General features: G+C 46.7%; 1 protein-coding gene across 1 annotated transcript in view; it reads right to left on the minus strand.

The window, feature by feature from the left end:
• The window catches only part of FSTL1 (follistatin like 1), a 28965-nt gene extending 13114 nt beyond the window's left edge, over positions 1 to 15851 (minus strand). Inside the window, exons 1-6 of the mRNA XM_035141235.3 lie at positions 15757 to 15851; positions 15582 to 15647; positions 6608 to 6712; positions 4216 to 4345; positions 2770 to 2802; positions 1803 to 1933 (exon numbers count right to left, since the gene is read on the minus strand). Of these exons, the coding sequence (XP_034997126.3) occupies positions 1803 to 1933; positions 2770 to 2802; positions 4216 to 4345; positions 6608 to 6712; positions 15582 to 15647; positions 15757 to 15759 (468 nt within the window). The 5' untranslated portion in view covers positions 15760 to 15851. The remainder of the gene's footprint in view (positions 1 to 1802; positions 1934 to 2769; positions 2803 to 4215; positions 4346 to 6607; positions 6713 to 15581; positions 15648 to 15756) is intronic.
• Between the last annotated feature and the right edge of the window lie 7825 nt (positions 15852 to 23676).

Here is a 23676-nt window from a genome sequence, read left to right on the forward strand (position 1 = left end):
TGCTGTTCTCTCCCGTGTGCTCACTTGGGTGGGGAGGGGGTGGCCAGGTGGTCCGCATGAAGAAAAATTCAGGCCTTATGCGACAAGGCAGCACGAATTGTCCATGCATAAGGGTTGTCTCCTATGGGGAGATAGGGTGATCATCCCAGCACCACTGAGAAACAGGGTTCTTGAGACGCTTCACATGGGACACCCGGGAATGGTCAGGATGAAGTCGCTAGCCCGATGTTATGTGTGGTGGCCTGGAATGGACCAGAACATAGAACAATGGGTACGAACATGCAAGGCATGCCAAGAGGTGCGGCCAGAAGTGGCCAGAGCACCAGTCCACTGGTGGGAGCAGTCCAGGACTCCCTGGAGCCGGCTGCACATAGATTTTGCTGGGCCATTCCAAGGGAAAGTCTTTTTGGTTATCGTTGATGCATATTCCAAATGGTTAGAAGTGGCGATGGTCCCTAGCATGGCATCAGCTGCCGTAATCAAGGTGTTGAGGCAGCTGTTTGCAACCCACGGGTTACCTGAGACCATTGTATCAGATAATGGGGCAGCTTTTGTATCCCAAGAATTCAGGGCATTATTGGCTGATAACTTCATAAGAGGGGTCACATCCACGCCCTTTCACCCATCCTCCAATGGGCAGGCTGAGCGCATGGTAAGAACAGCCAAAGAATCCATTGCGCGCTTAATGGAGAGTAACTGGTCGGCTCGCATTGCGCGAATGTTATTCTTGCAGCATGCGACGCCGTGTACTGCGACGGGCAAGTCACCAGCCGAGCTGCTCTTAGGTAGAAGACTGGTAACGGTGCTGGATTATGTCCACCCAGATAAAATGCCAAACCGTAATTCAAGAGCAACCCCCCCAGGCTGAGACTGACACAACAAGGTATCTCGCCCCTGAAGATCTGGTCTGGGTGAGGAACTATTCACGAGGTCCGCGGTGGGTGGCCGGTGTGATCACCCGGGCTAGTGGACCTGTGTCCTATTATGTGACCTTGGAAAATGGGCAAGTTTGGAAGAGACATATAGATCAGCTGAGGCGCCGGGCGCTCAGCAGGGAGGAGTCAGAGAATTCAGCCCTGGCTAATGACGCACAGCTGCGAGACCAGAGTGAAGATGGCCCAGAGGTGCAGTCACCAGGGGCTTCAGCAAATGAACCAGGGTCTGCTAGTCCTCAGGATGACGAGGTACAGGTAGGGGACCCTGAGATGTCTGGGACTCCATCTGTTCCTGACGAAACCCCTATAGCAGCCCCTCCACCAAAGGTAACACCCAATCCAGAACCTGCAACACCTGTTGTCAGGAGATCAAGTAGAAGTTGTAGGACCCCACAGTACCTGAGGGATTACGTCTGCTGTGCTCACTAGGGGGGGAGGGGTGTTGTGTATTGAGTCAAAGGATTTTATCTCTGTATTATTATTGTCTGTATTTGCATTAGGATAAAGTAACTGCCTTTTGGTTCCAGAGGGTACAGCTACTATTGGTTCATTTAAGCTGCTGTATTTGGATCCTCTGTCTTATTGGTTCCCTCCAAAAGGCAGCACTGTTATTGCCTGATATTGTTCCCTCCAAAATGTATCCCCTTCTAGCTAGTTCCCTGTCCCTATAAATGTAGCCTTCCTGCCCTCACAGTCAGTCTTGTTCACTTTAATAAAGAGTTGTTACTAGAGAACTGTCTCCAGCATGTTATGTCAAGAGAGCTGAAATCACAAACCCCACGTCACAACAAATACTATGAAGCAAATCTCTAACCACCTCTTCCATCAGTTCACCGTTTTTTATTTTTCTTCTCCTGCCATCTGTACCTTGAAGTACTTGTCCAGGATTTCAGTGTAGTTGTTGCCTTTAGAGAACCAGCCATCAGGAATGATCTCAGTTTCAAGCCACTGGATGACACGACGCCGGAGTTCGTCTCGGTCAGTCTGGTAACAGACAACTATTGAGTGACAAGAAAAGGGGAGAGTTGGACCAGGAATGTCAGAGAGATACAATGAATTGAAAGTGGGGGAGGCAGCTAGATGGCAGGCAAGAAGCAAAGCAACTTCTCTTCATCTCCAGTGGAAAATGGATCAGAAATCAGCAGACTCCCAAGTCTCCCAGCTTGTGGAGTGATAGGCCACGTTTATTTTCCTCTGCTGTTGAGACACATGAGAAACTACCACTGATTATGCACAGTGCTATTTTCAATGGGAAAGATGAACAAAATAAATGCTATGTTTTATTTCTTCAGTCTGGTAATCCAGAAAATTAAAGGTGACAGTTCAGGAGCAGACAGAAGGCAAAATCTCTTTTGCCATTCTCCACTGATCCTCAGTCAACCAGCTAGGCTTCATTTTTCACATTCTACTTGGCACATTTCTATTATTGTTTTTTATTATTAGCCTGGTGAGGCACAGTAGCCAACTGCAATTGAACTGAGACTAAAAACAGAAAAGAAAAGGTAAATTGGGGGGGGGGGGAGACACAAATTCCCTTATCTTTGAATCTTGCACATGAAGTAAACACTGTGGCTCAAGATATAGAATGTAGCTTAACCACTTTCGTGAGAAGAGTGTCATGCCCATGAGTGAGATATTAACAATATGTTAAAAGAGGCAATGAGGAAGGTGACTCATAACCAGTTGGGATATAGAAGTTCCACTCTGTAAACACTATTCCAGACAGGATCTGCACTTGAAGGGCATTCGGACACTCTTCCTTTGACCTATATTGAACAAATGTAACATGAGGAACAGCCCACAGATTGCACAGCACAGGCAAAGGCATATTTACCTGGACTTGCAGCGGAGTTCTCTGGCTTCTTCTCTATTTACAGGAAGAAATAAGAAAACTTCAGGTTGAAGGTACCGTAACCATCTATGGTTTTCCTGAAGTACATCTCATATCTCCCCTAGACATTGCAGGGGGTAGGGGGGCAGTATTCAACTAACCCATCCCATCAATTCAATAAGTTCTCCTTGTGCAATAGGGCTTCACCCACCCACCCACCCACCCACCACCTTAGTTCAGAGTCTGGGTGTCTTGCCTAGAGTGCAATGGTGCTCAAGTGGCACTGCACTGGCAACCCTTGAGTAAACTACCCAAAAGTTTAACATCCTTTTCTTGGCATTTTGGTTGACCCCCATTAAAATTATTGCCCAACTTTTGATTTTGGAACATGATGGTGATGGTGATGTGTTTTCCCACTTACTGTCAGCTGCACTGGAGGTCAGGTGGAAATACAAGTATTGTAAATGAACATAGTTTGTCCCTTGCAGTATTGCAAGGAACATTCATGTGGCAGGACTCAGTAGCATCTAGCATCTAGGGCTCCCACTTCCATTTCTTCCACCCGAGTTCAGCCTCCAAACACTCAGCCAAGCTCCAAGGAAATCATCCCTGGTATGGCTGATGTTAGGTTTAGCTTATCTCTAACACACACGACACAGCAAGCTGGCAGTTTAACTCCTTTAGCTTTATTTGGCAATTACAGGCTTACAAGCAAACAGATTCTCCCACAGTTCATTCTTCACTATCAGAGTCAGTTGACTCAACTGGCCTCCAGCCCCGTCTAAGGCCAGATATATGCAGAGCCCACCTCCGCTTCCAGCTGGTCTTCCTTTGCTGTAATTGCTTGCTCCACCTACTTCTGGGAGACTCAGGTGCAGCCAATTCCTCCTCCTCTGGAGTTGAATCCAACCCGCTACTACCACCTGCCTCCTGCTCCTGCATCTCAGTGTTCCTTTGGGAAGTGACAGGCAGCCTTCTGTTTTCCTCTGCCTCTTTCTCTCCCCCTCTGCCATATTCCCCTCTGTGGGCCATGTCTCTGACAGCTGACTACAGATTGTAAATTCCACCTACTATTGACATTACTTCCCATATCTTCCTCTATTTCCTTGTTACTATTCTGTCTCACAAGACCAGAGAACAATGTTTTTTTCACCGTAGTGCCCCACAGTTAGGGCTGCACTGTAATGGGTTGCGCCAAACGTCTAATGTCACAGTGACAACTGGCTCCTTGCTTTGTTGACCACAAGAAGTGGCACTCTTTAGCAGCAATATTCAGTGGAAACAGGCATGGAATGTTGTGGCACATTAAGTCATGTGCCTTTGAAAAACCAAAATGGATATCTGGTGCCAGAATTCCCAAGCCTAGATTGAATTCTAATGTCCTCTAGCCTCAGTCTTACGGAGTAGGAGTTGTTTCCAAAGATATCCCTCCCCAAGGATTGGACTTACCTTTGCAGTGGCCATCATAGTCCACCTGAATTTTGGAGCCAGTGAGGCAAGCATCACGATGCAGCTCACAATGGTTCAGGTATGTCTTGCCGTTGCTGCCGCAAACTGGCCTTTTGTGAGGCTTGCATCTCTGCAACAGCAACAAAAAGACAGATCTAACATAACTAGGCTCTAAAGGTGGAAGGAGACACACAGGGCATAAAGATAAGCACTTTCACACAGGCGATACACATTTCAGTGAATCACAGTTTGCCCCTGAGTGCAGGATTTTCCTTCCTGAATAGTGGGAACTTCCCCACCCACTACAAATAGCAGACATGTGGGGTCCAATTTGGATTGGCACCACAGTGGGGAAATGTAATCAGATCAAGGGTTACAATGCACAAATGAATAATTCATCAACAAACAGAAACAAAGGATCCAGGCATGTCTAAGTTTTGATGAGATTAACTTTACAGTCTAAGTTTGTCCCAACCATAGCTGTCAAGTTCCGGCCTGAGAAATAAGGGACTGGACTGGAAGTAGCGCTGCCGCCATTTTGGAACTGGGCGGAGCATGCTCAGAAGCTACTTTTGATGCTGCTCTGCCCTGTTCCAAAATGGCCACCGCACCAGAAGTTGCGCTGCAGCCGTTTTGGAACTGGGCAAAGCAGCATCAAAAGTCGCTTCTGAGCATGCTTCGCCCAGTTCCAAAATGGCCGCCGCACCAGAATAAACCGGGGAAAAACAAAAAAATCTGTTTTTTCGGCTGGGAACAGCTGGAAAAATGGGGGTTTCCCAGGGAATACGGGAGACTTGGCAGCTATGGTCCCAACGCTCATGAATTCTTAAACTAATTCAGGGAGGGCCTGAATAGGGCAAGTGACATACAGGATAAAATCATATGCATACACTGTTGCCGAGTGCTTTTCTTCCCTGATTAGAAGACGCCTGCCCTCTCATTCTTCAAATCCCTCCTCAAATCTTCCACAAAGCCTTTAGCTATCCCCAGTGCTTTTTTTCTGGGGGGGGGGATGCATACCCCTAAACATTTTGTGAATCTTTGTACTTTTGTCCATTTACTACCGTATATTCCGGCGTATAAGACGACTGGGCATATAAGACAGCCCCCAACTTTTCCAGTTAAAATATAGAGTTTGGGATATACTCGCCGTATAAGAAATACGACGCGGCGTATAAGATGACCCCCGACTTTTGAGATTTTCCTGGGTTAAAAAATAGTCTTATATGCAGGAATATACAGTATCTTTATTTTCCTCGATTTGTACTATAAAATGGTGATTTTATTGAGTCAAAATGTGAGTACCCCTAAACATTTTTAAAAAGGGGGGGAAAGCACTGGTTATCCTTGTCTTAGCTTATTGCAGGGGTCAGCAAACTTTTTCAGCAAGGGGCCAGTCCATTGTCCCTCAGAGCTTGTGGGGGGCCAGATTATATTTAAAAATAAAAATGAACGAATTCCTATGCCCCACAAATAACCCAGAGATGCATTTTAAATAAAAGGACACATTCTACTCACGTAAAAAAACACTGATTCCCAGACTGTCCACAGGCTGGATTTAGAAGGTGATTGGGCCGGATCTGGCCCCCGGGCCTTAGTTTGCCTACCCATGGCTTATTGCTTTAGTTCTCATCCTTTTTGGAAAACTAAGCCCCACTACGTGTAATTTACTGGACTGAAAGCATTAGTCTCCCCCATTTGTGCTTATTTACATCTTCCTCCTCTTCTTCAGTTGCTTCCTGCTATAATGTGGGCAACATATATTGTGGGCAAATGCACATTAGGGAAACCTACATTAGTGAAACAACAACTAATAATGATAATCATAGTCACAGGCTGCATCAAATAGGTGCTTATGACGATTTGCTAGGTATACTCCACACACGAGTCAGAAGACCAAAATGATTTGGAGGGAAGCAGCATAAAAGGATGTGATGTTAAGTGCTCAGGAAATGTGACGTTGCTACAATGAAAGGGCTAAAGTCATACCTTGGAAGTCAAACAGAATCCGTTCTGGAAGTCCGTTCGACTTCCAAAACGTTCGAAAACCAAATTGTGGCTTCTGATTGGCTGCAGCAGGAATCTCATGCAGCCAATCAGAAGCCACAGAAGCCCCGTCGGACGTTCAGGTTCCAAAAGAACATTCGCAAACCAGAACAATCACTTCCGGGTTTGCAGTGTTCGGGAGCCAAAATGTCCAAGTTCCAGGGCATTCGGGATCCAAGGTACGACTGTACCTTGAAAGAAGGCTCAAACCTACGTGCAGAAAATCCATAGTAATATAGAGGAAGCAGGAGGAAGCACATGTTAGTCACCACCTCTAGGTGTGCTGGTTCTCCACATTTGGGATGACATCAGCCTTTAATCTCAGCAGTCCCAGGACTTCGCTTACCTCAATGCAGAGACAAGTTGGCTCACTCTTCTCTGTCACAGCACACTCCCGGCCAGCCCCACAGAAGACATTAGCACAGATTTTAGATTTGCTCATCGGCTCTTCCTGCAAGGCATAAAAGAAAAAAATATTTTGTTGTGGGGGAGAGAAGCCTCCTTAAGATAAAGACTGTGTCTTTTATTTAGCTACTACATTGATATCCTGCCCAGTAATAAAAGTTATCTGGGTGGCCAACAATGAAATAAAAACATTAAGAGGTAAAAACCACAAAACAGCATCCAATAACTGCTGCTTTCTCACAGATCTTAAAAGCTCCAGAAATATCAGAAGAGCCACAGATCACTAGCAGATTGAACAGGCCTTTGTGGGCGATTTGTTGACTTTAGCAGGCAGGTGTCAATCCAAAAAGCTATTGACACCTTCTCAGTGCCTTTGCCAGAAAATAGATTCTAAACTACGTGGTTACATGCACAAATTTAAATGTTGCAGCTTTTCCATCAATCTGGTCTGCTGCTGTCCTAATATATCTTCCTCAAAATTAAAATTAAACAAAGGATGTCTTTTTTATTTATTGGGAAGCACAGCAGTTAAAGCACTAGGCTGTGGTCTCCTGTTGGCAAAAGGCCACTTTGAGAGGATCGGCCATGACAAGCCAAGTAGTCAGCGTAAGTCGGGGTGGGGAAGCCGTGGCCTTCCAGATGTTGTCAGCCATGCTGGCTGGGGCTAATGGGAGTTGCCATTCAACATCTGGATAACCACAGCTTCCCCACCCATTAGCACAAGTTGGTCTGAGAAGCAGAGAAAACGGCAGAGTTAACCTCTGCTCTCTAAGCAAAATTTCACGAGCCAAGATGCATTAGTGTGACCACAGAAAGTATTAAGGCTACTAAGGTGTGCGTTTCAAATTAGGCAGGGAAGTTTTTATTGTTCATTCAGAGCCATCTCTCAAAACAGAAGGGCCAGGTCTGTGCATCTGTGTGTGTTCTTGTTGTGTGTGTTATTGTGACCTGGAGTACAAGGAGACTGGCATTAATGCCAACCCCCTTCACAACCGTCTGAGCAAAGGGGAAATAACAGCTTTGAGTCTATTAGTTTTTAAAGCACCCCACGAAGCTTCCGTATTAAAATGTCCCAACTCTGACAATGTTTTCCCAGCTTGTCATAAATGTTTCCCCACCCTGCTTCACTTTCCGAGACCAGCCAAGCACAAACTCCACCCGCCTTACATCTTGCATTCTTGGCTCTCATACTTTCTAACAAAAACCAAATGCAAAATACACCCCCAGGAGGAAAGAGGTCGCTGCCTATTCAGTCAGATCTCAAGTCTCCAGGAGGTTGGCCCAATCAGAGCATACCAGAGTTACATGGTCACACGGGCTGAAACCATTGTTTCAAAGGAGCAAGAGCCTCCCAAAAGGATCTAGCTGCAAAATCCAGCACAGTGGAACATGCAGCTCCCCAACTCTGTCAGCAGATTGGAATGCCCTTTAAAAGGCAATATTGCAAATATGTACAGGGAAAGTCACAGCAAAGTTTTTTATTCCTCTCTTAGCAGCTTTTGAAACTTTTCTAGCACAAAACAGTTTAAACACATGAATGCCGCAAAGACAATGGAGAATCAAATGCTGGAAGCTTCTTCCCCTTGCAGTGCCTCTACTAAAATGTTAAAATGCTACGAACTTAAATTAAAAACCCTTTCCATATCTACCATTCCATGTGCTAAACGTAGGAAATCGGAACACATTTTAATGAGGATCTAATCTCAATGCCTAGCCTTTAAAAAAAACCACTCTTGGAACAATCTGAAGGCATCAAATTGTTTATGTAAAAGGTCAGATAAGAACATTGAATCTGCATATTCTTAATATTCTCAAAAGCTCCAGCCCAATATAAGAACTCTGGAAACAGAAGTGAAGATCAGGTAGCAGGCTTAGGTCACTCTGCAGAAGTGTTTTTCCCTCCTCACCAGTTGTTTTCCAGTTCAGTTCTTCTGAAGCCTTCCCAGAAAACTGGCCTCAAACCATCTTATTCTTTATATTTATATCCTACCTTTCCTCCAAGGAGCTCAAGGCAGCTTACATGGTTTCTCCTCCATTTTATAATCACTGCAACCCTGACAGACAGCCATGAGCTTCATAGAACCTGCATCATCTTCGTATGGCTCTTCAGGATCAGACCTTACCGTATATCATTTAATGCCAGCTAGGAGCAGACCAGCAATCCAGCCTCACCTCACATGTGTTAGACATCTACCACTTCAACCAACAAACACACAACCACTAGTGGCAGGTGTGTGTCATGCAACACAACAATGCATGCCTAAGTATGCTTACTCAGGTGTATGTTCCACTGTGTTCAGTGGAGCTCCCTCTCAAATAAATGTGGTTATGATTGCATCCTAAGACCACCTTTAAAACTAAATTTACTCACAGTGTTGATAAAAATTCCAGGTCAAAAATCAAACTACTAGGGCCCTCTGACCCAAACAATGACAGTGACCCTGAAATACAAAAAAGGGATCAGGGAGGCAACTAAAGTAGAACATCTTCATGCACAGGAAGCCACATTCCTGCATATGCACACAACTCCCTATCACACGCACATTCAAGATGTGTTGCTAACACACAGGAGAAGTTAAGGCACTTACAGATTCACTCAGTGCGTTGAACCCACAGCGAACTGCTCCAGAAGCTCTGCATCTTGGTAATCTAGATAGCCCCACAATTAACTGATGGTTGCTGTAACGATGAGCTCCTATATAAAATCATAGAACTGTAGAGTTGGAAGGGATCCCTAGAGTCATTTAGTCCAACCCGCTGCCATGCAAGAATGTTAATGTTTATGAATATATGTTTGTATTCACTTGTTTTGATATAAGCTAATTGGTTTGCTTTAACCTTATCTGTGTGCTTGGGGTGCTGGGCTCTGAGCCCAGAAAGGGGGACTATCTATAAGATTTGGGTATTTGCCACCTATGCCCTCATCTGGTCAAGTGAAGTGATGCAAAGTCCTGGCCAAAGTGGCATATGCTTTGTGTATAAAAAATGTATAAACATTTGCTTGGGTGCAGACTAGTCACAGCGACATCTCATAGTTGCAGTGTCCATCCTGCACCTGTAAAGGCAATGGGACGGCACAGGCTATGCTGTAAGTTAAAAAAGGTAAAGGTAACCCTGACTGTTAGCTCCAGTTGCAGACAACTCTGGGATTGCGGCGCTCATCTTGCTCTATCACTAGAACTGATCACTCTGGTGTTTTTGATGTCCTTCTTCAGTATACCTGCCCTGCTTTGGTCTGGTGGACCAGGATACTCAGGCTCCAAAAGATGGCAGTGGAGCATCACCGAAGGATGTGGGAGGAGTCTGAGAACTGATTTGGAAAAACAGCTAGATGGCAGCATTGTCCCTCCATCAGTTGTTCACTGCAACTACCTCCTAACTGATGCGTTCCTGCTGAAACAAGTGGGGCGATGTTTAGTGCTGGGGAAGACCTGGAATGAGTTTGAGCTCTGTAGTAGTGATGGGTGTGAAGAAATAGCACTTCTCTGCCGCCGTTGCATCTGCACAGAGTTGCCTAATGGAGCTTTTTCAAGCAGTCAAAAGTCCTGCTACCAGGGGCGTACCCAGGATCAAATCGGGGGGGGGGGAGCCATGGTCGTTCAGGGCCGGGGCCAAGGCACGGGAGGGGCCACGAAGTGGGAATGTGGGTGGGGCTACAGAAACCCCCACACACACACCTTGAAGTCTGGACAGCGAGGAAAACAGCAGCAGCAGCGCCGACAGAAACTGAAAAGCAAAGAGAAGGAGTGTGCCTAGGAAACAACTTGATGGGAAGGGAGTGGTGGCGGCAGCGCTTTTCTGGCCAAGGGGCATGTGCCGTTTGTGCGCTCTGCTCCCCTCGCCTCCGGCAGCTGCCTCCGTGGCCGCTGGGCTTGCCGTCGCGCTGCTGTGCTCCCTACGGTGTGCGCGTGGGCGGGCGCTTCCCGCCAATCAGCTGTGAGTGGGTGCGCGCAGCCTTGTTCGAGCCCACACTGCAGCTCCTAGCGCGGGGGATGCCTGTTTCCACCCCCGCCGGTCTTTTGAAGCGCCACCGCGCTTCTGCGGTTAGGCCCGCTGCTGCCGTGCTCCTGGGGGAGGCTTGCTTTCAGCCGCGTCCCCGCCGACCGCGGTGATCTACTATTGTGCCGCGAAGCGGCGTCACCTCTGAAGCTCTGCCGAGAAGAAGGTGGGGGGAGAAGCATGGGTGTGCCCACCGCCCTGCTTCTAGGGGGCAGCTGCCCCCCCGCCCCGCAGTGGGTACACCCATGCCTGCTACATCTTGGTCCACTCAGTAGCCTTTTGTGGCCAATTTGTAAGACACTTTGCAGATGAATTTGTCCAGTTGCATGCCGACACGGAAGTCAGTTATTTGATATAACTTTGGCTCCTGCTTATCCAGTTGTATTTATTTATTTAGATATTTTTTTTCCTGTTCTGCCCTTCTAGTGCTCATGCCCCCACTTTGGGCGGTTATTTGCACAGCCCAGGGAAATGGACAGACAGGATCCTTGGAGGGGAGAGACCTGCTTTGTGTGAGCTTGACCTGGATTCTAAAAGCTGCCAGGGGGACTGGTCAACAGGATAAGGGCATTAGTAACTGTCTCCTTCTTACAAGAGGATGTGATATTGCAACGTGTAACTACTGCAGAGCTCTCTCCCTCCACCAACTCTTTGATACATTTGAGAACTTTGTCTTGACCAAACTGTACTGGTGGAGCAATACTCCCTTCCCTTAGCAGCTGAGATCCACATCTTCCACATCGGAGATGCAAGGGTCAGCTGGAAAGCTCTCTGCTGGTGAGTGCCAGGCCCACCATTCCAACCATGGATGTGAAAGCCAAGCCTTCATGAGCACTTTTCCCCTTGCAGCATCACAGCCTGGACACACAGAACAGAACAGTCACTGCACACGCAGAGTCCCAATGCAACTTCCCTACAGGGACAGGGGACGTATTGTCTCCATCACAGCAGGAGGGAGGTTGAAACAAGAGCATTTGAAGAGCACCACTCCCTTTCTCCCAATCCCTTCCCCCGAAACACACACTGTTCACCCAGGTCCAGACACCATGCACTGCAGCCACTGATCAATGTTTGCTTGCCTACTCAAGGCTCCAGGGAGTGTAACCCAACAATGGGCGGCATGAGCTTTTCCTTTACAAGCTACCTCCTGTTTAAGAGCAGATTAAACAATTCCATTTTAGCAAAGGCATAAACAGGCAGACATAGCTGCGCTCAGTAAGACAGGTCCAGAGCATGGTGCTCTTGACCATTTTATGAATGTGATGAAAAAACTGATGTACTTAATAAGAGTACTATTACTTTGGCAGGAAGATTATATGGTATCTGGTTACAAACCTTTTTCTTATGCAAATAAAGCAATTTACTGATCAAAGGCGCTCTTGTTCACCTTGCCATTACCATCCTTGCCAACAACAGCACCCTGAGCTATTCAGGAACAGCCAAGAGTTCTCACAACCTGTCACATTTTCCAGACTCCTAAGCACCTTCCTGCCAAATTACAGCCAAAGAGGTCACAATATGTAGCACATTCTTTCTTGGCTACATACCGTACTGGAAAGGTTTTGCACAAAAGCAGCTCAAACCAAGTGGTGAAAAAGCTGCTTGCTTTCAAAGACATTAGAGGCATTTCGGTGTTACAATTTCCCCGATTTGGGAGCTTGTGGTGATCAGCGGAGCAGACTAGACTGCTGGATTAATCTGAGAGTGTGGCCAAGAAAAACTCTCTCCAGCAAGACACACTTAAGAGTGCACTAAGGAATCCCAACCTTTGCAGAGAGAATGATCTTATTCTCAAGTTACACCTCCTGATCAGTATCACTCCTAAGTCCTCTGCACATGGTGAACTCAAGCACACCGCCATTTCAGCCCTCTTCCACTGGCAGAAGACTCTACACCTACGCCAGTGGAGCACTGCCAGGACATAGGACAAAAAGTCGGCAGAGGTGGAGGCATGCTGAACAAGGAACAAAGCTCGGGAGGAATCCTATGCTTACTCAGGGCTCATCCCTACTCACTGTGATGGCACAGCAATAGCATCCTGCAAAAGCTGTCATTAGCCCTTTGGAGACAATTTAGGTTCTCTCATCAGGGAGCCTTGCCAGGTGCCTAGCCAGAAGTTTTCCTAGTGACAAGTGAAAACTTTTTTATTTGCCTATGCCAGGGGTCAGCAAACTTTTTCACCAGGGGGGCAGTCCAGTGTCCCTCAGACCTTTTGGATCAGGGATGGGGAACCTGCAGCCCTTCAGATGTTGCTGGACTCCAGCTCCCATCAGCCTGACCAGGACTCTGATAGCCTCTTTTTTATAGGCTCCTCTTCTGCTGTGTTCTCTGGTCTCAGGGCGTAGTTTGAAAGCACATGAGTCAACCTCCTTGCTGAAGCTAAGCAGGTATGCCAGGACAAAAGGCTCTCTGGGAGCCACGTGCCCATTGCTTTGAGTCCCACGATGGAAGAACAGCCCAAAGGAAAAGTCATAGACAATTCTGGTTTTTTTCATGTATCATTTTTCAAGCTGTGTTTTAAAATATTCTGCCAGGCACTTGGAGAAGCTTTTACAGTCATACCTCATGTTACATCCGCTGCAGGTTATGTCTTCTCAGGTTGCGTCCCGCGCCGAACCCGGAAGTGCTGGAACGGGTTACTTCCAGGTTCGGCACGCACGCATGTGCAGAAGCGCCGAAATGCGTCATACGCGTGTGCAGATTCGGCGCTTCAGGATCATAGTTGTCAACTCTCCCGTTTTTCGCGGGAAACCCCTGTATTTAAATCCGTTTCCCGCTGTTATCCCGAATTGCAAAATATCCCGTAAATCCCCCGGATTTATAAGAAAGTAGCTCCTGACGGCCAGGGAGGCTCGTCAGCTGCGTAAATGTCCCGGCTCCCAGCTGGCTGCTCACTCACTTAGCTCGCTGAGTGCTGCCATAAATTGCCTCTGCGCATGCCTGGGCATGCGCAGAAGCGATTTCTGGTGCCCAGACATGTGGACACAGGCAGCCCGGCACCAGAAGTCGCTTCTGCAGATGTCTGGACATGTGCATAACCGATTTCCGGTGCCACTCTGCCCATGTCTGTGCGCTGGAAATCAGGCAGAGCCGGCACCAGAAGTCGCTTCTGCGCATGTCTAGACATGCGCAGAAGCGACTTCCGGTGCCGTGCCGCTGCTAATCCCTTATTTTCCAATCCGGAAGTTGACAGCTATGTTCAGGATGCGGTCTTTTCATGTTGCGAACGGGCCTCCTGAATGGATCGTGTTCACAACCAGAGGTACAACTGTACTTGAGAGTGGGGTAGAATATGGGGGTGGAAGCGCCTGTTTTCCTCCACTTAAATAAGTTTGCAAGTTGGGTTTTTTTGAAGGGGGGACAGGACAAATATTACAATGACAACGTAAGTACCCAGCTTTCTCTTATCCAAAGGAAACTAAACGTGGTAGCAGCGCCCTTAAACATATCATCACTTAGAACTGGGGAGCATATGGTATCAGTGTCATATTTTGGTACCTTTTACCGAAAGCCTTTATTTCTGTTTTGTTACCGGTCCAGAGCCGAATTCACCATCTGCAGCTAATCTATTAAAAAAGGGGCAGCGGGCAACCCACTAGGGACCTCCGATTTCCATAATGCATATTCTGTCCTTTTTGCCCACTAGCCCACAGCAGCTTGAGTTTATTTTCTTTAAATCACTTCCACATTTCTCAGCCGTAATCATCAAATATTTTGCCTCTGACCTCATTTTCAGGGAGGCTGCAACTCTGGGGATTCAGACACCATTCCTTCATTCCTGGTCAAGCAAAACATTTGGCTTTTGAAAGAGAGAAGAGTCCCAGCGAAAATACTTGTGGAGGAGCAGATGCTCCTCTAGCAAGGCTTCCAATTAAAAAAAAAAAGCAGGGAGGTGGTGGCACCGCCAAGGCTTTCTGATGAGACCTTTGAGACCTCATTTGGCTCATGGGGTCTCTTTAAGGCACCTCACTGTGAAGCTGAGGATTGCTTCCCCCCAAAGGAAAGAAGAAAAGCTGTTTCTTAAAAGAAAGGAAACCCATCTTCTCTTCCACATGGAAGCATAACTACAGTGGTACCCTGGTTCTCAAGTTTGAATACCCTTGGTACTCAAACAACTTTGAACCCAAACACTGAAAACCCGGAAGTAAGTGTTCCGGTTTGCAAACTTTTTTCAGAAGCCGAATGTGCTCCGTTTTGAGTGTTACGCTTACATTTTGAGTGCCACGCTCCCGGTTTGAGTGCCACACTTCCAATTTGAGTGTTACACTGAGGTTTGTCTGGTTTTGCTATTTATTTTACGTTTCCGTTGCTGCGGCTCTCTCTTTTTGTTTTTGTGACTGTGTGGAACCCAGTTCAGCTACTGATTGATTGCGTGACTGCAAGTACCTCGTTTATTGCTTACATTTTATGGATCCATGCTCTCGTCAGATAGCAAATTTCATGTTCAACTGCTGTTTTAGGGGTTGTTTTCCAAAGCCTGGCACGGATTAATCCGTTTTGCATTCCTTTCTATGGGAAAGCGTGCCTTGGTTTTGGAACGCTTTGGTTTCTGAACTGATGAAGTTCCAGAACGGATGAAGTTTGAGAACCAAGATACCACTGTAGCCTATAACTCTCTTTTGCAAAGTTGTTGCTTGCTGGAAAAAAATCCTCCCGAGTACTGTATCCGATTTTCTCCCACCCGCCTCCAGCCCTTCCCGCTTTTGTTTCCCCTCAGGAAGGCGGGCATGCGCTGCTGGGAGCCGGGCGCCTTTCCCGAAAACCGGCCTCAGGAATTCAAAGCCCCTCCTTTCCTCCCCAAGCCCAGCGAAGTTCTTTCTGCCTGGCTGAAACGGTCCTCGGGGCGCCGGCTTGGCCGCGCCAAGAAAGCGGCCTCTCCCTCCCTCCTTCCCTCCCTCCCGCCTCGCATCTCCTACCTCCGCTAGGAGCCCCAAGACGGTGCCCGCCAGGACGGCGACGGCGAGGCTCTTCCACAGCTGCAACTGAGAGAGAGAAAGAGAGAAAGAAAAAGAAAGAGAAGCTTAGTCTGCGCCGGAGGATGAGGTGGAAACTTGCCTCGCATCCTCCTCTCTCCCACAGGCCTCCCCTCACCATCTTTGCTGGTTCCTTTTCGGGCGCCCTGCCGGAGTTATGAAGGGGGAAAGGCGGCGGGCTGCTTGCTTGCTCCTTTTCCTCTCTCCCTCTGTGGGCTTGGGAAGGCGGCGGCCGCGGATGCTGGAGGGAAACGCAGCTCCTCCCCGTCTCCCCTCCTTCTTTTTCGCCTTTTCTTTCTTTCTTTCCGTCTTCCCTTCCCTCCATCCCGCCCACCGCCCCATCATCGCAGGCGAGACAGGGAGGGAGGGAGGGTCGTCTGTGGCGCTGGCTTGCTGGCGGGACGCAGGGGCCGGCCGAAGAAGGGAGCGCTGGTCTGGCTCCAGGCGCGGAATCGGCAGCTCAGGCGGGAGAGAGGCGAGCTGAGCCGGGATGGGGACGGGGGCAAGTGGCCTGGGAGGAGAGAGTAGAGATGGGAAGGCCTGGGGGGGGGGACAAAAAAATTGAAAAAAACAAAACAGTTTCCCCCGTGTTCCCCCCCCCAGCCAGTTTTTTCAGTTTTTTTAAAAGTGTGTGTAATATTCAAACTACTGTACTGTACTGTATATCAAACTGTTTTTTCAGTTTTTCTGGGGGGAAAAGCACCCTGTTCTACAGGAGTTTCCCCCCAGACCTTCCCATCTCTAAGGGGGTGGGGAGAAAGTCCCAGCAACTTTGGTGGGAAGCAGTGGTTCCAAACCTGTTTTTGGCCATGCCCCACCTAAGCATCTCTAAAATCCTAATGACCCCGCCCCCATGACATATAATTCTTATTATTCAAAAAGTGAACTCCTATCATAGCTGCCAAGTTCTCCCCTTTTTTAAAGGGAAATTCCCTTATGCTGAATAGGCTTCCTCACGAGAAAAGGGAAAACTTGGCAGCTATGCCTCCTATTCACTTGAAGGAAGCCTAAAAGGCCATTAACTTGATCTAAACATTCTCGAATTGATCAAGTATTTTTAAAAGACTGGAGTAAATTCTTAATTTATTTAAAAGACCGTTGTAAACAGTTAAAATCAGTGGCAGGGATGTAATGACACTTGAAATATGGAATTAACTGCGGTAACTATGGTTATATAACAGATGGACAATGGCAAAAGATGCAGAAACTTTAATCTTAAATATGGAATACATAGAGGGAAGGAAGGAGGTCCAAGGGTTCAAAAGAACCTTTTGTTTTAATATTTGAAATGGTTAAAGTTAAAATTTATAAAATTGTGAAAAACCAATAAACAAAATATAAAAAATAAACATTCTCAAATTGCCCCCCCTTAAAAATCGAATTGCCCCCCTGTGGGGCATGTGCCCCACGTTGGGAACCATAGGTGGGAAGGAACCGCAGCAGGTTTGATTCAACCCATCCAGACTGGATTCCTACAGACGAGGAATCCTTAAGCCGCCCGCTCCCGAAAAGCTGAGGGGTTCCTCTTTTACAAGAAGAAGAAGAAGAAGAGTTTGGATTTGATATCCCGCTTTATCACTACGGGAAGGAGTCTCAAAGCGGCTAACATTCTCCTTTCCCTTCCTCCCCCACAACAAACACTCTGTGAGGTGAGTGGGGCTGAGAGACTTCAGAGAAGTGTGACTAGCCCAAGGTCACCCAGCAGCTGCACGTGGAGGAGCGGAGACACGAACCCGGTTCCCCAGATTACGAGTCTACCGCTCTTAACCACTACACCACACTGGCTCCCACACAAGGCATTTTGGCACCTGAGTCAAATCAGAAAATGGCACCCCCTTCACACTGGGAAAGAAGGGGTGAGTGGAGATCAGGGGAGCCAACTGGAATAACATATTGAGGGGGCCAGGTAAGCCCCCCAATCGAGTGATGCTGTGTGCACACACCATCAATGCACATCAACTTTGGGGGGCCCTGGTCCCCTCAAATATTTTATTTGGAATGAGACCTCGGCGGAGGAGTTGGCTCCCATGGTCGAGATCTGAATCAGGAACAAGAGGAGGGGAAAATAAAGTTACACATCGGGATCTGCGGCCCCTGTGGATCCTGCTGCCTGAAGCAGTCACCTCACTTTGTCCTAAAAAAGGTAAAGGACCCCTGGACTGTTAAGTCCAGTCAAAGGCGACTATGAGGTTTCGGTGCTCATCTTGCTTTCAGGCCAAGGGAGCCGGTGTTTGTCTGCAGACAGTTTTCCAGGTCATGTGGCCAGCAGAACTAAACCGCTTCTGGCTGAATGGGACACCGTGATGGAAAGCAGAGCACATGGAAACACCATTTATCTTCCTGCTGCAGCGGTACCTATTTATCTACTTGCACTGGTGTGCTTTCGAACTGCTAGGTTGGCAGGAGCTGCGACAGAGCAACGGGAGCTCACACCATCACGGGGATTCGAACTGCCAACCTTCTGATCAGCAAGCCCAAGAGGCTCAGTGGTTTAGACCACAGTGCCACCCACTTCCCTCACTTTGTCTAATGGATGGGCCAGCCTTGCTTTTTTATTTACGGTAGCTGCTGCCATTACCCCTTCTGCCCACTTTCCATGCCCAATAGGCTTCACCTTGGTTCCATCAATATGTCCCAAAGGTCCAGCCAAATAGTGTCACAAGTAGGGGGTCTGTGAGGTAACATTTTGTCCCAAGCAACACCTAAGCACTCCTCTTTCCATTGCTCTGCCAGGCGTTTTTCATTGCGACTCCAGCCTAAGCAGCACACACACACACACACACAAACCTTTGTCCACAGCTTGCCCCCATGATCTGTGATGCTTGGAAACCAATGTGACCCACTTCAGTCTCTGCATGCCCCTGCCTTCATGGGGTGGGCATTGGCTGCCACTCTCACCAGCCACCACTCCCTTCCTCTCTCTCAATTCCAGCATAGCCTGGAGAAGGGAACCGAGACACACTGACATAACCTCTCATCACCCATATCCACATGTCTAGTGGCTGTGCTGAATATAAGCAGTGAGAGAGAGGAAAGGGCAGTTGACTTCACCTGGTCCCCACTGATGCACTGCAATAAAACTGAGGATAGAGGGAAGTCAGAGAAGTTGGGCAAGGTAGAAAGAAACCTAAACTCAGGCCTAATTTATGAGTTTCGAATACAGCATTCTTGCTTGTGCATCGTTCAGTGTAACCAGTTTCATGTTTAAATTGGGCTCTCAAGAGCATGGCTGTTCAGCTACCTACTTATGCTCAGAACAATGCATGTATTTCAGTGGCATAGCAGCATTTGCCGGTGCCCGGGGCGTGTGTGAGCAGTGGCGGGGTGTGGAGGGTGAGCGGAGCCAGCCCACCCCCGCCACTGGAGCCAATGGGACACACTGTGTCACCAGCCTGCCTGCGTAGGGGGAAGCCAACCAACCCAGCCCTTGGCAGGTGAATCCCCCCGACACCTACAATGAAGGAATGCCAGGCCAAGCCATGCTGGGGTCCCCCCTTGCCCGCCTCCATAGGTGGCCATTCAGCAAGGGGGCTGGGGATGCGGCATCGGGGCCAGGTCACACCCCGGTGTCCAGAGACCCATGGGGGCACGCAGGGCAAGATAGGGATCTTGGGGTGGTGTGGAGGTGTGTGTTTGGTTTGCACCCCCTTAAAACTGTGTGCCTGTGGCCATGCCTCCTCCCAGTTCCCCAGACTATGCCCCTGATGTGGTTACAAATCATTTGCCCCCTTGCAGCATGATTTCCCCCATATCCTCTCCTTGGAGAAATCCAATACTTGGCCATTCTTTTATTTAGAATTGCTTCTTGATTCCATATATCTGCCATGTGATACATATACCTTTCGATCTGGCCCTCTCTTGACACCAAGCAGGTGCATTTAGTGTAGGTTCCTTCTGGAGTGATCTTTCATTTCCCAGGCACCTATCAACCATGGGCGTAGCCAGGAGGGGCAGGGGGACAGCTGCCCCCCACCAGTGTCAGGTTTGCATTTTTTTGGTACAGAAAGAATTGGTTTAGAGTGTAGATATCTTTTCTATTCTATTTAATTCAAGAAGCTTCTGGAAGCTTCTCTGTGTGATACAAGCTGGAAGTTTCTATTCCGCCTGGAAACAAGCAGACGGTTCCTGATGTTTGGGTTATTCCTTCAGAGCAGCTGATTACAGCTGCTTTAAACTGGTCCTGTTATCTTTCTGTCTCTCTTTCCTTCTGGTGTGGTGGTCTGTATATAGTACTGTATGCTTAGTGCTAAGGAAATCAGTTAAGTGACCAATTGGGTTGGCTCCGCCTTACAACAAAGTCCTGCCTCCCCCCAACAAAAATCCTGGCTACACCCATGCATAAAACCATAGAATTCAAAGGGACCTCAAAAGTCATCCAGCACATTCCCAATCTACCAGTGTAGCATCCATGATCGGTGACCAGCCTCTGCTGAGAAACCTCTGTTAACAGAGAGTGTGCAACCTTCCATGTGAGTCTGTTCCACCATTGAACACTTGTGGCCACCTGGAATTTTTCTTCACACTTAATCTAAACCCCTTTCCCCTTCAATTTGAACTCATTGGTTTAGGTCATATTCTGTGAAGCAACAGAAAACAAATTTCTTCCATTGTCTATGTGACAGCCCTTCAGATATTTGAAGATGGCTATCATGCCAACTCTCATCCACTTCTTTTTTCAGGGCAAACACCATGCTCCTTCAACTTTTCCTCATAATACTTGGGTCTCCAGGCCCCTATCTTTATCATCGTCCTCTGAACAGGTTCCCGTTGTCAATATCCTTTTTAATCTATAGTGCCCAGAAGTGGAAACAATATTTCAGGTGAGGTCTAAGCAAAGTGGAATAGATCGGTACCATGACTGCTTGTGAACTGCTTGAAGACGAAAGAGCTTAGAAAAGAAAAGAAAGAGTGGTGGACTTATTTATGCTTCCCTTCAAAAGGGAATTCAGACAGAAAAAAGGAAATGAGGACACATTTTGAAGCAGGCTTCCTCAACCTTGGCCCTCCGGATGTTTTTGGCCTACAACTCCCATGATCCCTAGCTAGCAGGACCAGTGGTCGGGGATGATAGGAATTGTACTCTCAAAACATCTGGAGGGCTGAGGTTGAGGAAGCCTGTGAAGGCTGGACATTGTTCAGTTTTGTGCAAAAAATAATCTTGATCTTAGAGGCACTGCAGAGATTACTGGCAATCCCGACATGGGGATTTTTCTAAATCTCATTTAATTGATTAGCCATTATGATAGCAAAGTTAAAAACCATTTATTAAATCATAAAACTGGGCTGTAAACTATCACATAAAATACAAAATGACTTTTTAAAATGGTTGATGGAAAATGTGCTGAGATGATTTCTAGGAGAGGGAAAAAGCAAAGTATTATTCATTACTATTTTATTGCACTCCAGACATTTCTCACCATGAACAAATGTATTGGATTATCAGGTATGTCCATACTGATGCGGGAAACATTTTGATCAAGGAAAGTTTTGTAGAGTTTAACTGAAATAAAAGGGAAGACGGGAAGGTGGTTTAGTGCATGAAATCATGAACAAATTTAAGCAAGGCAGCATCGATATTAAAAAAATGCCTGAGGAAAAGGATAAAATAAACAACAAAATATGTCTTTCATTTATGAGGGTGTTCAAGCCCTTATATTAAAATGAAACACCTAATTCTGACCCTGAAATATATCTCATGGCTTTGATGTGCCTGGGACAAAAGTGATCTACAAATCAATAGTACTTCGGTAACTAACTCATACTAAGGGCATGCCAACAGTTTCCTTCCTTCTGCTCTTTCCAGGCACAACCTGAAATTTAAAGTTCTGTGTCTGTTTCCCCTTTTCTTTTTCTCCATAGTTTTCCCTGCAAAAACCCTCTCTTTAAAACTCAATCTGCAGAAAACCCAAATTGACATTTGCTCTGATTCAGCTTTAAAGGAGTACGGTAGGTTTTTGCAGAGAAAGCTTGGGGCAGAAGCTAAAAGGATTACATTGCTTCAAAGGAATACATTTACTAAAGATATATAGAGCTTTGTGTGCCAGCACTACATGGGAATTACTGGGGGAGAATCTCACCATCGTTTATACCACGGGAACGGGATGTGTCCAACATGTTGCTAGTGGCAGACGTGAAATGCATCTTTTATCACGGAATATTTCACTCTTTATATGTTCAGCTGTATGTCTTTTTAAGCATTACCCTTTTTCACATGGTAGCTTTAGGGCCAACATATGAGCTACCAATTCAACGTGTATAGTAGGATTCTGGGGAAATTGTGTTTCCCCCCCATGTATCATTCTGAATAGTTGGAATGTATATTTGTAGTCTTTTAGACCTATTCAAGTGATGCTTATGCTACTGTTCCTGTGTACCCATCATAGATTTAGTTCTTTTTTCCTTTGTTTTTTTTAGTGTTGCCCTGCTGTGTAATAAATGGTGTATCTAGTTTACCTAGCAAAAAGCTTGAAACTGCTATAGTAAGAATTTTGATAGACTTAGTTTTGCACATAACCGTGTACAATCTCAAAACAGAGGCCAGCAACATAAAAGTATATCTGGACTCTATTGTATTATAGAATTTTCCTTGACATTACAACTGATGACTATGTTTTCAGAGCCATTTTCTGAAATCTCTTAAGTTTAAAAAAAACACACATGCAAGAAACAAGTTTGCAGCTACTAATTTTGACCCCTTTTAGAAAAGAGTACCGCTCCGGCAGGAAGGTAAAGGGCGTTTCCGAGCGCTGCTCTGGTTCGCCAGAAGCAGCTTTGTCATGCTGGCCACATGACCCGGAAGCTGTCTGCGGACGAACGCCGGCTCCCTCGGCCTATAGAGCGAGATAAGTGCCGCAACCCCAGAGTCGGACACGACTGGACCTGATGGTCAGGGGCACCTTTACCTTTTACTATGTTAAAGCAACATGCATTTTTTTATATTTAGTTTTATCTTTAGTTACCACCAACATGGTGTTGTATTCATTTATACCATCTAATATATGACACACTGTTGTAGTATGGATAATTTGTGATCTTTCTTTCCCCTTTGTATTCATTTAAGCATCTAAATGAAATGCTGTATTGTGCAAAAAAAACAAAAAAAACACACAACTTGTTGCATTTTGGGAGGAGCTATAGGATTTTAATTAGGGCCTGATGTGAAAATCTTGAAAATATAATTGCAGTAGAGACAGGGATACAACAAGGCAAATTTAATGTCTCTGAAATGGTTGCACTTTTCTGCAAGTAATCATGGCTAAAGAGAGGAGAACATGTTCTGAAAACAATGCTGCGGTTTGTATTACAGTATATGAACTTATCCTCATGGTTCACTGGAAACAAGACGAACTCAACAGCAAGGTCAGCTGAGTATCCAGGGAAGGGTGGAGATCAAATTAATCTGCCAGGGAGTAAGTCTATGATCTCATCTAATTAGCACACAATATGCCCCCCCTCCCCGTAAATCCTACTCACTGGGGAATGGGTAGTACTGTTTATCTCATACTCCAGTTTGAGCCAACACTGTCATTAGCTCTTGGCTGCTGCTGCATGGTCTCCTCGAGCTCACCTTCTGAGCTCGCATTAAGGAGTCCTGCCTGCTTTAATCAGTGTCAGAATTATCTGTCCTCCAACGTAGATCCCAATGTCATCTCAGAGCAGCACAACCTCGAGGAAGACCTATTTTTAACCTCACGATAACTCTGCATTTCTCAGCGAAGAGAAATTGGCTGACTTATCCAATCAGGAAGCAACTCTCTGTGAAACAGAGAGGCCCTTGAAAATATTTCTCGTCATGGTACCATGGAAGGGAAAGAAAGAGTTGTCCAATAACCAGTTACCCAGGGTGTATGAAACACCACCCAATGGGGTTATTTATTAGATTTATATACCACCTTTTCCTTCCAAGGAGTTCAAGGTGGAGTACATGATTCTCCACCTACCCATTTCATCCTCACATAACCCTGTGAGGATGCTTAGGCTAAGAGGTGGTGACTAGCCCAAGGTCACCCTGTGATTTGAACACTGGTTTCACTCTATC

This window comes from Zootoca vivipara, chromosome 15 (assembly GCF_965207765.1).
Source record: "Zootoca vivipara chromosome 15, rZooViv2.hap1.1, whole genome shotgun sequence".
Taxonomy (NCBI): Eukaryota; Metazoa; Chordata; class Lepidosauria; order Squamata; family Lacertidae; genus Zootoca; species Zootoca vivipara.